At 35.9% G+C, this 17,239-nt stretch overlaps 1 protein-coding gene across 1 annotated transcript; it reads right to left on the reverse strand.

Annotated features, from left to right (window-relative positions):
- Window positions 1–19: 19 nt before the first annotated feature.
- LOC133555631 (protein crumbs homolog 3-like) lies at window positions 20–16,029 on the reverse strand. Its single transcript, XM_061904975.1, is given in 6 exon segments — window positions 20–651; window positions 654–690; window positions 2,567–2,613; window positions 15,500–15,652; window positions 15,724–15,797; window positions 15,894–16,029. Coding segments are annotated over 4 exon segments (333 nt in total). The 5' UTR covers window positions 15,576–15,652; window positions 15,724–15,797; window positions 15,894–16,029; the 3' UTR covers window positions 20–478.
- Between the last annotated feature and the right edge of the window lie 1,210 nt (window positions 16,030–17,239).

The raw sequence follows: 17,239 nt of genomic DNA on the forward strand, positions 1-17,239 counted from the left end.
AAAATGTTTTTTTGACCTCATGTTGATCCACAGATTTAAACTTTGAATAATAATAATAATACTGAATAATGACACATTTTTTATATTTTTTTGCCCAAAACCCTTTGGCTTGACCGGATCAAGCCTGGGCGGAGGACTAAATGTAGACTTTTTTATACATTTATTGTATTGGTTTTTAAATGAAAAAAATACCAAAACGGCCCCCGCTCGCTTTGATTTTTCAGTGTGGCCCTCAGTGGAAAAAGTTTGGACACCCCTGATTTAATTGAATATAAGTTGAAAAGGATTTGTTGTATTTTCTTTTTATTTAGCATTTAGACAAGGTGACAACTTGACTATTTGTGTGCTACATAACTTCCTGACCAAAGAAGGGGAAATGTTTATAAAATACTGAAAAAGTGTTGGCAGAATCTGCTGGACGATGCCAGTAAACACGTCTCCTTTTTGATGCTCTTCTCAGGGGGGTCAAAGGTCAATGTCAAATGAGTCTCTCCTCCTTGGGTAACTTCAGCACGTCCGTGGCGGCCGAGCTCCGAGTGCCGCTCTGTTCCTCGGCGCTGGGTCTGTACGTGCCCTCCGTCTGACGCTTCTTCTTCACCACGCACAGCAGCCACGCCGCCAGCGCCGCCAGGACCGCGGCCAGCAGGCCAGCGTGACCGTGGGGGCCACGATGGCGGCGATGTCGGGCCCCTGAAGTCACACAATGACTTTACATTGGAAATCATGCATGAAATAAATAAATAAAAAATACCTAGTTACGTCATTACAGGCTGTGGTACCGCGTCTAAGCAGCAGGGGGTGCTAGAAACACTTAAACCTTCTCAACCAATCACAATCTTCAGGAAAAGGACTTTATACAGAAAAAATATTTTAGAATTATTTTTCACACTGGTAATACTTTTGAATACATCATTTATTTTTTACTTTTACATATCTTAAAATTTGAACTTTTTTTTAAAATTAAAGCACATCTTTCTCTAACAAATTAAAATCTTTTTTTTTTTTTTTTTTTACAGATTCAGACTTTTGGCTGGAATTTAGCATCAGAATGTTGACGTGATCCCTTTCACAAGATGTCAAACTGAAAAAAATAAACTATAAAAAAAAAATTCCAGAGTGAATCGCTAAATTTAGGCCAGAAGTCTTAATCTGAAAAAAATCACGTGTATTTTGAAAAAAAAAAATTAAAAACAGGCTCGAATCTCAAACAAAAGTGAAAAAAAGGTACAAACTTGACTTTTCACTTTCAAAGATTTTGTTTTTATAGTAAAAAACTTGTTGAGCGTTAAATTATAACAGTAGTAGCACCAAATATGACAAACTGAAAAAATTCCCAGAGTGAATCGCTGCATTTAGGCTAGAAGTCTAAGTCTTAAAAAAATCACGTGTATTTTGAAAAAAAAACTTTAAAAAATTAAAAACAGGCTCGAATCTCAAACAAAAGTGAAAAAAGGTACAAACTTGACATTTCACTTTCAAAGATTTTGTTTTTATAGTACAAAACTTATTGAGCGTTAAATTATAACAGAAAAGAATTCCCAGAGTGAATCGCTGAATTTAGGCCAGAAGTCTAAATCTGAAAAAAATCACGTGTATTTGGAAAAAAAGAATAAAAAAAAACTTTAAAAAATTGAAAACAGGCTCAAATCTCAAACAAAAGTGAAAAAAAAGGTACAAACTTGACATTTCACTTTCAAAGATTTTGTTTTTATAGTACAAAACTTATTGAGCGTTAAATTATAACAGAAAAGAATTCCCAGAGTGAATCACTGAATTTAGGCCAGAAGTCTAAATCTGAAAGAAATCACGTGTATTTTGAAAAAAAAAAAAAAAAAAAAAAAGGGAAACTGTAAAAACAAAAAAAAACGTTTAGAATTAAAAACAGGCTCGAATCTCAAACAAAAGTGGGAAAAAAAAGGTACAAACTTGACTTTTCACTTTCAAAGATTTTGTTTTTATAGTACAAAACTTATTGAGCGTTAAATTACAACGGAAAAAAATTCCCAGAGTGAATCGCTGAATTTAGGCCAGAAGTCTAAATCTGAAAAAAATCTTGTGTATTTTGAAAAAAAAAGTACAACTGTAAAAAAAAAACAGGCTCAAATCTCAAACAAAAGTTACAAAAAAGTACCAAACATGTATTCATATACTTCCCAGAGTGAAATTACAAATATATTTAACCTGTAAAGATGATGTTTACACTTATTATTATTGATGTATTTTTATAAATTAAAAATCAAAACTTGACTTTTCACTACAGAACTTTAGGCCCTAATTAAGCGTTAAATTAAAATAGTTGTAGCAGCAAATATGAAGACATTTAATAAATACATGGACAGGCTTTTTAATTTGTATAGTAAATATTTAAAAATATAATGAAATGTTAATAATGTATTATTATTATTATGTTGTAGTTGTTTATTGTGGAAACAAAGAAAGCAGTTTTATTATAATTATTTTGACCTTGGCCAGTGTTTTCCCAATAAGTCAAATGATGTAAAAACAAAAGCAAAGTTCTTCCTGAGTGTTGACAGCAGAAGAAGTGAAAGTAAAGTTCTGGACTCACAGTCGCGTTGTAGGATCTGAAGTCTCTCGACACAATTTTAGAACTTCCTGTGGAGGAGAAAGTCCAAGTAAAAGAAAGAAGGTACATTTGGGAGGGGGGGGGGGGGGGGGCGTGGAGGGTTTTACTTGCAATCTAGTGCTACACCAAATAATCACTTGATTAAAGTACAGTGTTTTATTTTCCTATTCTTAAACACAGTGTGACTGTTTGAACTCTGTGTAATAATACAATGGACTAAAATATTCAATATACTTGTTAAATAAAACTTTTGCCTTGTTTTTAATGAATACTTAGATCTACTACACTACTGTGTTTAATGTTGTCATTATGGTGGTACTTAATGAATACTTAGGTCTACTGCACTACTGCATTTAATGTTGTCATCATGGTGGTACTTAATGAATAATTAGGTCTACTACACTACTGTATTTAATGTTGTCATGATGGTGGTACTTAATGAATACTTAGGTCTACTACACTACTGTATTTAATGTTGTCATTATGGTGGTACTTAAAGAATACTTAGGTCTACTACACTACTGCATTTAATGTTGTCATGATGGTGGTACTTAATGAATACTTAGGTCTACTACACTACTGTATTTAATGTTGTCATTATGGTGGTACTTAAAGAACACTTAGGTCTACTACACTACTGTATTTAATGTTGTCATTATGGTGGTACTTAATGAGTACTTAGGTCTACTACACTACTTTATTTAATGTTGTCGTTATGGTGGTACTTAATGAATACTTAGGTATACTACACTACTTTATTTAATGTTGTCATTATGGTGGTACTTAATGAATACTTAGGTCTACTACACTACTGTATTTAATGTTGTCATTATGGTGGTACTTAAAGAATACTTAGGTCTACTACACTACTGCATTTAATGTTGTCATGATGGTGGTACTTAACGAATACTTAGGTCTACTACACTACTGTATTTAATGTTGTCATTATGGTGGTACTTAAAGAATACTTAGGTCTACTACACTACTGCATTTAATGTTGTCATGATGGTGGTACTTAATGAATACTTAGGTCTACTACACTACTGCATTTAATGTTGTCATGATGGTGGTACTTAACGAATACTTAGGTCTACTACACTACTGTATTTAATGTTGTCATTATGGTGGTACTTAAAGAATACTTAGGTCTACTACACTACTGTATTTAATGTTGTCATCATGGTGGTACTTAATGAATACTTAGGTCTACTACACTACTGTATTTAATGTTGTCATTATGGTGGTACTTAATGAGTACTTAGGTCTACTACACTACTTTATTTAATGTTGTCGTTATGGTGGTACTTAATGAATACTTAGGTATACTACACTACTTTATCTAATGTTGTCATTATGGTGGTACTTAATGAATACTTAGGTCTACTACACTACTGTATTTAATGTTGTCATTATGGTGGTACTTAAAGAATACTTAGGTCTACTACACTACTGCATTTAATGTTGTCATGATGGTGGTACTTAACGAATACTTAGGTCTACTACACTACTGTATTTAATGTTGTCATTATGGTGGTACTTAAAGAATACTTAGGTCTACTACACTACTGCATTTAATGTTGTCATGATGGTGGTACTTAACGAATACTTAGGTCTACTACACTACTGTATTTAATGTTGTCATTATGGTGGTACTTAATGAGTACTTAGGTCTACTACACTACTGTATTTAATGTTGTCGTCATGGTGGTACTTAACAAATACTTAGGTCTACTACACTACTTTATTTAATGTTGTCATTATGTTGGTACTTAATGAGTACTTAGGTCTACTACACTACTGTATTTAATGTTGTCATTACGGTGGTACTTAATGAGTACTTAGGTCTACTACACTACTGTATTTAATGTTGTCATTATGGTGGTACTTAATGAGTACTTAGGTCTACTACACTACTGTATTTAATGTTGTCATTATGGTGGTACTTAAAGAATACTTAGGTCTACTACACTACTGCATTTAATGTTGTCATGATGGTGGTACTTAACGAATACTTAGGTCTACTACACTACTGTATTTAATGTTGTCATTATGGTGGTACTTAATGAGTACTTAGGTCTACTACACTACTGTATTTAATGTTGTCGTCATGGTGGTACTTAACAAATACTTAGGTCTACTACACTACTTTATTTAATGTTGTCATTATGTTGGTACTTAATGAGTACTTAGGTCTACTACACTACTGTATTTAATGTTGTCATTACGGTGGTACTTAATGAGTACTTAGGTCTACTACACTACTGTATTTAATGTTGTCATTATGGTGGTACTTAATGAGTACTTGGGTCGTCAAGCAGCTTCCATGAAATGCTCACTCATTCACAAACAAGGACGGGGTGAGGGTCACCACTTTGTCAACAAATGCCTGAGCAAATTGTTTAAGAACAACATTTTTCAAGCAGCTATTGCAAGGAATTTAGGGATTTCACCATCTAAGCTCCGAAATATCATCAAAAGGTTCAGAGAATGTGGACAAATCACTGCAGGTAAGCCATTATATTACACACTTCCCATCCCTCAAGCGGTACTGCATCAAAAAGCCACATTGGTGTGTAAAGGATATCACCACATGGCCTTATGAACACTTCAGAAAACCACTTTCAGTAACTACAGTTGGTCGCTACATCTGTAAGTGCAAGTTAAAACTCTACTATGCAAAGCCAAAGCCATTTATCAACAACACCCAGAAACGCCACCGGCTTCGCTGGGCCAGAGCTCATCTAAGATGGACTGATGTGAAGTGGAAAAGTGTTCTGTGGTCTGACGAGTCCACATTTCAAATTGTTTTTGGAAACTGTGGACCAAAGAGGTAAAGACCATGGGGACTGTTCTAGGGTGAAAGTGTTCTAGGCAGCATGTGTGATGGTATGGGGGTGTATTAGTGGTTGTTGTAGGGTGAAAGTGTTCTAGGCAGCATGTGTGATGGTATGGGGGTGTATTAGTGATTGTTGTAGGGTGAAAGTGTTCTAGGCAGCATGTGTGATGGTATGGGGGTGTATTAGTGATTGTTGTAGGGTGAAAGTGTTCTAGGCAGCATGTGTGATGGTATGGGGGTGTATTAGTGATTGTTGTAGGGTGAAAGTGTTCTAGGCAGCATGTGTGATAGTATGGGGGTGTATTAGTGATTGTTGTAGGGTGAAAGTGTTCTAGGCAGCATGTGTGATGGTATGGGGGTGTATTAGTGATTGTTGTAGGGTGAAAGTGTTCTAGGCAGCATGTGTGATGGTATGGGGGTGTATTAGTGATTGTTGTAGGGTGAAAGTGTTCTAGGCAGCATGTGTGATGGTATGGGGGTGTATTAGTGGCCAAGGCATGGGTAACTTACACATCTGTGAAGGCACCATTAATGCTGAAAGGTACATACAGCTTTTGGAACAACATATGTTGACATCCAAGAAATGTTATCATGTTTGCAGGTACTAGACTGGCCTGCCTGTAGTCCAAACATTGAAAATGTGTGCAGGCTAAAATATGAGGCAGGAGACTGTTGAACAACTTAAGCTGTACATCAAGCAAGAATGGGAAAGAATTCCACTTCAAAAATGTGTCTCCTCAGTTCCCAAACCTGCACTGAGTGTTGTTCAAAGGAAAGGCCATGTAACACACTGGTAAAAATGCCTTTTTTGACATGTGTTGCTGCCATTACATTCTAACTTCATGATTATTTGCAAAGATTGTCAGTGTGAAGATGAAATATCTTGTCTTTGCAGTCTATTCAATTGAATATAAGTTGAAAAGGATTTGTTGTATTCTCTTTTTATTTAGCATTTACACAAGGTGACAACTTGACTGCTTTTGTGTTTTGTAGTCTGTGCACACCTTTCTTTCCCAGCAGGTGCCTTCATAGACTCTTAAAACATGTTTCAGGGGGCTGATAATGTTTGATGTGTTGAAGTGACTAATCTTTTGTAGATGTCAAGATTGGCTCAAAAGGAAGTGGGAAGAAGTCAACTTATTAGGTCCCACCCCTATACATATACAATATATATTTACAATATATAATACAATAATATATATAATATAATTCAGTTCAGTGGTTGCTGCGTAGATGCTATATATTATCTATATATGATACATTTATTTAAATACACACACACATACACATACATACATACATACATACATACATACATACATACATACATATATATATATATATATATATATATATATATATATATATATATATATATATATATATATATATATATATATATATATATATATATATATATATATATGTGTATTTAAATAAATGTATCATATATAGATAATATGTACTCCGGCTTCCTCCCACCTCCAAAGACATGCACCTGGGGATAGGCCCCTCCCACCTCCAAAGACATGCACCTGGGGATAGGCCCCTCCCACCTCCAAAGACATGCACCTGGGGATAGGCCCCTCCCACCTCCAAAGACATGCACCTGGGGATAGGCCCCTCCCACCTCCAAAGACATGCACCTGGGGATAGGTTGATTGGCAACACTAAAATGGTCCCTAGTGTGTGAATGTGAGTGTGAATGTTGTCTGTCTATCTGTGTTGGCCCTGTGATGAGGTGGCGACTTGTCCAGGGTGTACCCCGCCTTCCGCCCGATTGTAGCTGAGATAGGCGCCAGCGCCCCCCGCGACCCCGAAAGGGAATAAGCGGTAGAAAATGGATGGATGGATATATATATACATACATATATACATACATACACACATATATATATATATATATGTATATATATATATACCTTTCTGTTTTCATGACTTGTACAATACTTTGGTTATTTTATAGACTATTTTCTGCACCTTGACCACGTCCTAAGTTACCTGTGCACACAACATTTGTGGGAAACAGCCCACAAAATGGAGTTCAGGACTTGAGTAAAAGGCGTCTTCATGTGTTCACTCTCAGCCGGCACGGCGCGGTACGACTAATCTGGCCTCACGCTGACCACTTTTTCATCTTCAATTCTTCCAGCGCCCCGTCAGCACGCCCTCGCACGATGGCTGCACATTTAGCATGCTTTTATCTGGCAGAAGGACGCGGTGTGCAGCACGCTGTGGTGACTTGGAAGGCGGGCGGCGCATGAGCGAGCATGTGATGACTGGGTGACATCACTAAGTAACACGGCGAGGAGGAGGAGGAGGAGCCCAGGAATGTGGAGGCTAGGCCACTAATATGCTGAGATATGGTGGGGAGAAAAGCAACAATCATCTAAAGTGTATCTCTTGCTGCTGTGTCATCTTGCAAAGATTTCAACTGGGAGACTTTTACAGGAACTGAAAAGCACCCAATCTTTTTGTTTTTTCCCCCTCGGTCAAATATTCACCAGGACAAACTTTGTGAGGACAAAAGTACAACATGATAAGGCCGCCCACACACAAAGGCCCGGTGGAAAGTTATTAGGACATAAAAATAATAACAATAATATCTGTATATATAACGTATATGATATAATATAAAATAATTTATAATATATATAATATCATACAAAAAATATTTACAAAATTATATATTGGAACCGCAACACCAGGATCTTGGATTTTGAGAAAAATTATAGTCAGCGAGCATAAATATAATAATAATAATTTTTTGGAAGGGCTTTTTAACATGGTCACTACTGCCTACTTTATCTTGTTATAGTCTTATTTTACTGTTATATTGTTATTCCCATTGTTTTTATTCTTTTTGTAATATTTCTCTATTTTATTTCCATTTAAACCCCCATTATTTACTTTTTACTTTTTTCTTTAAATTGATCTCAACTCTGTACACTGCTGCTGGAATTTTAATTTTCCTGAAGGAACTCTCCTGAAGGAATCAATAAAGTACTATCTATCTATCTATTTTAGGACAAGAACAAGACATGAGAAGTTAGGGACTCCATAAATCACCTTATATGTCGTCACTTGTCTTCATGGTTATGGTCGACTTTTCATTGTTTTTACAAACAATTACAAATATTAAATATAGAAAAATTAACACTTGTATTCCAATTATGCAGGGTGTACCCCGCCTTACGCCGGATTATAGCTGAGATAGGCTCCAGCGCTCCCCGCCACTCCGAAAGGAATAAGCGGTAGAAAATGGATGGACGGATGGACTTATTTGTACACTTTCGAACAATTGAAATATATATTTGTTTATGTTTTACCATAAACAGTGGTTAAGTTCTTTTCACAATATATGCCAATAAGTGAATTGCATTTATATAGCGCTTTTCTCTAGTGACTCAAAGCGCCTAAATAGTGAAAGCCAATATCTAAGCAGTGTGGGTGGCACTGGGAGCAGGTGGCTAAAGTGTCTTGCCCAAGGACACAACGGCAGTGACTAGGTTGGCAGAAGTGGGAATCGAACCTGGAACCCTCAAGTTGCTGGCACGGCCACTCTACCAACCGAGCTATGCCCCCTATATAAGAACATATATTTTTACTTTTTACTAGTAATGTTGAATAATGTATTTTTACACTATTTGCCAATAAAGAACATATGTTCTTACTTTTTACTGTTAACTTATTTTTACAATTTTTACGTAACAATGAAGTATATTTTATTTGTACAGCGCTCCTCATGGAGAGAACTCCAAAAGTGCCTCACATGGTTAAAAAACAAAGAGTAGAATCAAATATGAGCGTACAGCATGATGATTTTGAGAAAAATTATAGTCAGCGAGCATAAATATAATAAAAATAATTTTTTGGAAGGGCTTTTTAGGACAATAACAAGGCATGAGAAGTTAGGGACTCCATAAAAGCCGACGTCACCTTATATGTCGTCACTTGTCTTCATGGTTATGGTCGACTTTTCATTGTTTTTACAAACAATTACAAATATTAAATATAGAAAAATTAACACTTGTATTCCAATTATGCAGGGTGTACCCTTACGCCCGATTATAGCTGAGATAGGCTCCAGCGCTCCCCGCCACTCTGAAAGGAATAAGCGGTAAAAAATGGATGGACTTATTTGTACACTTTCTAACAATTGAAATATATAAATGTTTATGTTTTTCCATAAACAGTGGTTAAGTTATTTTCACAATATATGCCAATAAGTGAATTGCGTTTGTATAGCGCTTTTCTCTAGTGACTCAAAGCGCCTAGATAGTGAAAGCCAATATCTAAGCAGTGTGGGTGGCACTGGGGGCAGGTGGCTAAAGTGTCTTGCCCAAGGACACAACGCCAGTGACTAGGTTGGCAGAAGCGGGGATCAAACCTGGAACCCTCAAGTTGCTGGCACGGCCACTCTACCAACCGAGCTGTACCCCCTATATAAGAACATATATTTTTACTTTTTACTAGTAATATTGAACAATGTATTTTTACACTATTTGCCAATAAAGAACATATGTTCTTACTTTTTACTGTTAACTTATTTTTACACTTTTTACGTAACAATTAAGAGTCTTTTATTAGTACAGCGCTCCTCATGGAGAGAACTCCAAAAGTGCCTCACATGGTGAAAAAACAAAGAGTAGAATCAAATATGAGCGTACAGCAAGATGAAATATAGCAAACACATCAAAACATACATCGATTAATACAAATAGTATTTGGAATATTACTGGAAGAAGATTAGAAATTAAGAATATATGTTTTTATTTTTTACTCTTTACACTATAACTTATTTTTACACTTAAACAGTTAACATGTATTTTTATGTTTTATCATGATCAGCAATTAACTTATTTTATACATGTATGCCAATGAGAAATATATGTTTAGAAGTTTTATTTTTGACAGCGTGTAACTTATTTTACACTTGTTTAACAATTCAAAATATTGCATATTTAAATTATTTCTACGCTTGTATGCCAATCAGGAATATTAGAATGAGGAATATTACATTAATTTCATGGGGTAGTATTATATATAATTTTATATTGTAGTATGGTATATCGTATCTTACACTTGTATGCCAATTAAGAAAATATGTTTTACTATTGTTTTGTTTTTTATTACTAACTGTGGTTATCTGTTTTTTACTCTTGTCTACCAATCAGGGATATTGTAATCAGAAATATTTCATTACTGCATAGTTTAGTATTATCTTATAGTATGGTACTATGTCGTATCTTACACTTGTATGCCAATCAAGAACATATTTTTTAATTTTTTTTTTTACTCTTGTCTGCCAATCATAAATATTCTAATCAGGAATATTAAATTATTTTATAGTATAGTACTATATCATTTTATATTATAGTATGATACTATATCGTATTTTACACTTTGTATGCCAATTAAGAACGCATTTTTAACTTATTTTTACTTTTTTTTTTTACACTTGTCTGCCAATCATAAATATTCTAATCAGGTATATAAAATTATTTTATATTATAGTATTTTATTATTTTATATTAATGTATGGTACTATATTGTATCTTACATTTGTTTGCCAATTAAGAACGCATTTTTAACTTATTTTTTATTTTTACTTTTTTTTTTTTACTCTTGTCTGCCAATCATGAATATTCTAATCAGGAATATTACATTATTTTATATTATAGTATTTTATTATTTTATATTATTGTATGGATTCTATATCATATCTTACATTTGTATGCCAATTAAGAAGGTATTTTTTTCCTTCTTAGTTTTTTACTTTATACTTCTTTTTACTCTTGTCTGCCATTGTCTGTTATTTTTATAGTAAATCCATCTTACATTTGTATGCCAATTAAGAACGCATTTTTAACTTATTTTTTATTTTTACTTTTTTTTTTTACTCTTGTCTGCCAATCATAAATATTCTAATCAGGAATATAAAATTATTTTATATTATAGTATTTTATTATTCTATATTAATGTATGGTACTATATTGTATCCTACATTTGTATGCCAATTAAGAACGCATTTTTAACTTATTTTTTATTTTTACTTATTTTTTTTACTCTTGTCTGCCAATCATAAATATTACATTATTTTATATTATAGTATTTTATCATTTTATATTATTGTATGTTACTATATCGTATCTTACATTTGTATGCCAATTAAGAAGGTATTTTTTCCTTTTTAGTTTTTTACTTTATACTTCTTTTTACTCTTGTCTGCCATTGTCTGTTATTTTTATAGTAAATCCATCTTACATTTGTTTGCCAATTAAGAACATATATTTTACTTGTTTTCCTTTTTTTGTTTTTTACTTTTTACTCTTGTCTGCCAACAATGTTATTTTACAGTAAATCCATCTTACACTTGTTTGCCAATCAAGAACACAAGTTTTATTCCTGCTACTAAGAGTAGTGACAGGAGGTGTTTGCAACTCCTCACAGTTACATTTTACAAAGCAAACAGCAGCAGCTCACTGATGCCACCATTAGTGCTTTAACACCACATTTTGAATATGAATATGAATATTTCATATCTTGGCTGACAACTGGATTTTGTTTCATGTTTGACTAGCAGCAGTGGTTCACTTCTTTTTACACCAGTACGCCAATTAAGAGCAGATTATTTGTACTTTTCATTGTCGAACTTCATTTCATATTTGCCCAATAATTACAAATATTATGTATATATGTATATTTATTTATTTATTTATGTATGTTTTGGTCCAAAGAGTGGTGAAGTGTTTGCACCCAAACAACATAAACACTTGCATACCAATTAAGATGATTTTTTTTGGGACATTTTACTAATGAGAGTGGTTAAGTTCTTGTCTAACAGTTAAAAATATGACATATTTTTTGTTGTTTTACTTCAACTTCTTCTCCCAGGTGTCTGCTAATGAAGAATATGACATCAAATCTACTATTTTACACGTGCATGAGAATAATGAACATCATGTTTTATATTCACAGTAGTTAACTTATAGTTGCCCTTGTCTGACATTGTCAAATATCATAAAATTGATGGATGTATTTTTTCATATTTTACTATTAAAAGTGGTTCACTTATTTTTACGCTTGTATGCCCTTTTTTATTATTACTTTTTATACACTTGATTGAAAATTTTAAAATATAGATTTTTTCTTTTTACCATCAACAGTAGCTGTGTTATTTTTACACTTGTCCGACAATTAAAATGCTTATTCGTTTACGTTTTAGTATTAACAGGGCTTAACTTCTTTTTACACTTTTGTCACAATGAAGTTTTTTTGGTGTGGGGAAAGTAAACCTTGGTACTTCTTTATGCTTTGGTGCAAACATTAGTGAAGTGATCGTACCAAAACAACATCAACACTTGCATATTAATTAGGATGATTTTGGTTTACTAAACCATCCATCCATTTTCTACCGCTTGTCCCTTTCTGACAGTGGTTAAAGTCCTACTGAAAGCCACTACTAGCGACCACGCAGTCTGATAGTTTATATATCAATGATGAAATATTAACATTGCAACACATGCCAATACGGCCGCTTTAGTTTACTAAATTGCAATTTTAAATTTCCCGCCAGGTATCCTGTTGAAAACGTCGCAGAATGATGACGCCTGCGTTTGACGTCCCGGGTTGTAGCGGACATTATTTTCCAGCCCGATCCGAGCTATAAGTCGTCTGCTTTAATCGCATAATTCCACAGTATTCTGGACTTCTGTGTTGCTGAATATTTTGCAATTTGTTCAATGAATAATGGAGACATCAAAGAAGAAAGATGTAGGTGGGAAGTTTGTAGCTTTTAGCCACACAAACACACGGTGTTTCCTTGGTTAAAATTCCCGAAGGTGAAGCTTTACTATGGATCAGAGCGGTCAAGCCAACTTGGATCCCGAACACATGTCAACTGGCAGGTTTCGGTGAGAAAATTGTGGTAATAAGTTGGCTCTTACTGTAGTTAGGAGCCAGCCAGGGGTGGTATAGCTCGGTTGGTAGAGCGGCCGTGCCAGCAACTTGAGGGTTCCAGGTTCGATCCCCGCTTCCGCCATCCTAGTCACTGCCGTTGTGTCCTTTTAGACCAGTTGATCTGCCGCTTCTTTTCTTTTTCTCCTATGTCCCACCCTCCCTTGTGGAGGGGGTCCGGTCCGATGACCATGGATGAAGTACCGGCTGTCCAGAGTCGAGACCCAGGATGGACCGCTCGCCTGTGTATCGGTTGGGACATCTCTACGCTGCTAATCTGACTCCACTTGGGATGGTTTCCTGTGCTGCTGTCTTGGATCCGCTTTGAACTGAACTCTCGCGGCTGTGTTGGAGCCACTATGGATTGAACTTTCACAGTATCATGTTAGACCCGCTCGACATCCATTGCTTTCGGTCCCCTAGAGGGGGGGGGTTGCCCACATCTGAGGTCCTCTCCAAGGTTTCTCATAGTCAGCATTGTCACTGGCGTCCCACTGGATGTGAATTCTCCCTGCCCACTGGGTGTGAGTTTTCCTTGCCCTTTTGTGGGTTCTTCCGAGGATGTTGTAGTCGTAATGATTTGTGCAGTCCTTTGAGACATTTGTGATTTGGGGCTATATAAATAAACATTGATTGATTGATTGAAGACACTTTACCCACCTGCGCCCAGTGACACCCACACTCGTTTAAAATGTAACTTAGATATTGGGTTTCACTATGTAAAGCGCTTTGAGCCACTAGAGAAAAAGCGCTATATAAATATAGTTCACTTCCTGCATCTGCTGCGGCGACTATTACCTCCTCCCACAGAGACACTGGCGGTCACCACACCCCTGGCCACACCCCTCCGACTTTCAGGTACTTTTTAATCTCACTAAAACACTAGCAACACAATAAGCAGATAAGGGATTTTCCAGAATTATCCTAGTAAATGTGTCTAAAAACATCTGAATCGCTCCCACTGCAATCGCCTTTTTTTTTCTTTCTCTCTCTAGTCCAGGGGTCGGGAACCTTTTTGGCTGAGAGAGCCATGAAAGCCAAATATTTCCAAATATATTTCCGTGAGAGCCATGTAATATTTTTTAACACTGAATACAATTAAACGCGTGCAGTTTTAAGTAAGACCAACATTTTAGAGTACAATAAGTCTCTTATTTGTTTGAATAACATTGTTATTCTGAAGCTAACCAATAATAAATACAAGACTTCTTACCATTAATGCGACTTCTTGAGCAGGTGCGATAGAAAATGGATGGTTGGATTAAAATGCATGAGAATGTTTTATAATTTGAACGTTATTTTTAACTCTGTGGTTACCAGTGGAATTATTCATTACTTATCGTGTTAAGCAATGTCAGCTAAGATTTATCTGGGAGCCAGATGTAGTCATCAGAAGAGCCATAGGTTCCCTACCCCCTGCTCTAGTCCTTCACTCTCACTTTCCTCATCCACGAATCTTTCATCCTCGCTCAAATTAATGGGGAAATCGTCGCTGTCTCGGTCCGAATCGCTCTAGCTACTGGTGGCCATGTTTGTAAACAATGTTGAGATGTGAGGAGCTCCACAACCCGTGACGTCACGCGCACATCGTCTGCTACTTCCGGTACAGGCAAGGCTTTTTTATTAGCCACCAAAAGTTGAGAATTTTAACGTCGATGTTCTCTACTAAATCCTTTCAGCAAAAATATGGGGAAATGATGAAGTATGACACATAGAATGGAGCTGCTATCCCCGTTTCAGTAGGCCTTTAAAAGTAGATAACTTATTGTTGCACTTGTCTAACAATATCAAATGTAATAAAATACACAGAAATATTTTTTCATATTTTACTATCAACTATTTTTTTTACGCTTGTGTGCCCTTTTTTTTGTTTTACTTGTTACTATTTATACTGCATAACATCTTCCTACACTTGTCTGAACATTAAAATAAACATATTTTTAACATTTTACCGTCAACAGCAGTTATCTTAATTTTGTCCAACAATTAAAATATATGTTTTATTATTAACAGGGGTTAACTTCTTTTTACACTTTTGTCACAATGAGTTTTTATTATCCTTGTGGGGAAAGTCAACCTTGGCACTTTGGTAAGTGCTAAGATCTTCTTGGACAACTCACCCCACACAAGCTCGGTAGTCACCAGCAGCAGAAGGAACATGACGACGCCTGCAGGTGTGCTTGCACTCACGGCCATGCTGGAAGGTCCGAGACCGGCTCAGGTGCGCATCAAACTTATTTCCATGTCACGGACCTGATGTTCTTCTCTCCTGCCTGCGGAAGAAATGTGTCGTGCGTGATAAAGGAAGGCGTCCTGAGTGAAATAAATGAACATGAACACTCACCTCCGTCGGGCTGCTCTCAGGTAGGCAGAAAACCAAAAAAGGAGGAAACTACTCCCCGTTACTTCCGCCCTGACCTGGCCGTGCAGACGACATCGTCAGAATAAACCGAAACCCAGCGTCCTCTTTATGTAAAGCACCTGGTCACGTGACCCGGGCCGGTGTTACATTACCTGCACAGACGCGCCTTTGTGCAAAGTCCGACGATCCAAGTCAACCTGGCGCGAGAGAAAAGAGTCAAGTTACAAACAATCTGCTCCGAAATGATGGTCGTCCAGGCCGAGGGTGCACTTTGCCCTCCTGGCTGGTTCTCAGGCTGGCCGCTGGGACTAGTCTGCTGTTGCCTAGCAACCCGGGCTGCGGGAGGGAAACAGCGCCCCCCCGCGGCGGACAAAGCATCACAACTCCTGGACAAAATGAGCATTCCTGGAATATTTATCGGGATGAAAAAAGCAACTTTCTCACCTGATCCCCAAGCCTCGTTTGCTCTTAAAGCAGGGGTGTCCAAACTTTTTCCACTGAGGGCCGCACACTGAAAAATCAAAACCAATACAATATACACTTATTTTTATTTTTAATTGTTGGGGCTCCTTCAAGTTAGGTCTTAAGGACCCGGAAGGGTTTCAGTCTTAAACAAGGTTCAAAATAAGTCATATTTTATCTTTTTCATAAAAACCCTTAAATCGCTAATTCTACTTCATTATTTGTTTTCATTTTTACAAGCTTTTTGTTGAAACCCTATTTTTTGAGGCAAAAAACATAATTTTCCCCAAAAGATTTTCAAAGTGAAACACTTAAAGTCCTACTGAAAGCCACTACTAGCGACCACACAGTCTGATAGTTTATATATCAATGATGAAATATTAACATTGCAACACATGACAATACGGCCGCTTTAGTTTAATAAATTATAATTTTAAATTTGAAGTAATTGAAGCCTTAATATGTCAATAATTAATTTCATTAATAACATTGAGCAATTGGTAATCTAATTTTTTAATGCGTGTTTTATATATATATATATATATATATATATATATATATTTATGTTTTGGTCCAAAGAGTGGTGAAGTGTTTGCACCCAAACAACATAAACACTTGCAACACCAATTAAGATGATTTTTTTTGGGACATTTTACTAATGAGTGGTTAAGTTCTTGTCTAACAGTTAAAATGTCATTAAATAATTTCATTAAATAATTAAAATTTCATTAATAACTTTAATAACATTATTAATTTCATTAATAACATTGGGCAATTGGTAATCAAATTTTTTAATGCGTGTTTTATGTTTTATATATCCATCCATTTTTCTACCGCTTATTCCCTTTCGGGGTCGCGGGGGGCTATGATGCCTATCTCAGCTACAATCTGGCGGAAGGCATTTACACCCTGGACAATTCGCCACCTCATCGCAGGGCTTAACTGATATATCCATCCATTTTCTACCGCTTATTCCCTTTTGGGGTGGCGGGGGGCGCTGGCGCCTATCTCAGCTACAATCGGGCGGAAGGCAGGG

This window comes from Nerophis ophidion, linkage group LG07 (assembly GCF_033978795.1).
Source record: "Nerophis ophidion isolate RoL-2023_Sa linkage group LG07, RoL_Noph_v1.0, whole genome shotgun sequence".
NCBI classification, from domain to species: domain Eukaryota; kingdom Metazoa; phylum Chordata; class Actinopteri; order Syngnathiformes; family Syngnathidae; genus Nerophis; species Nerophis ophidion.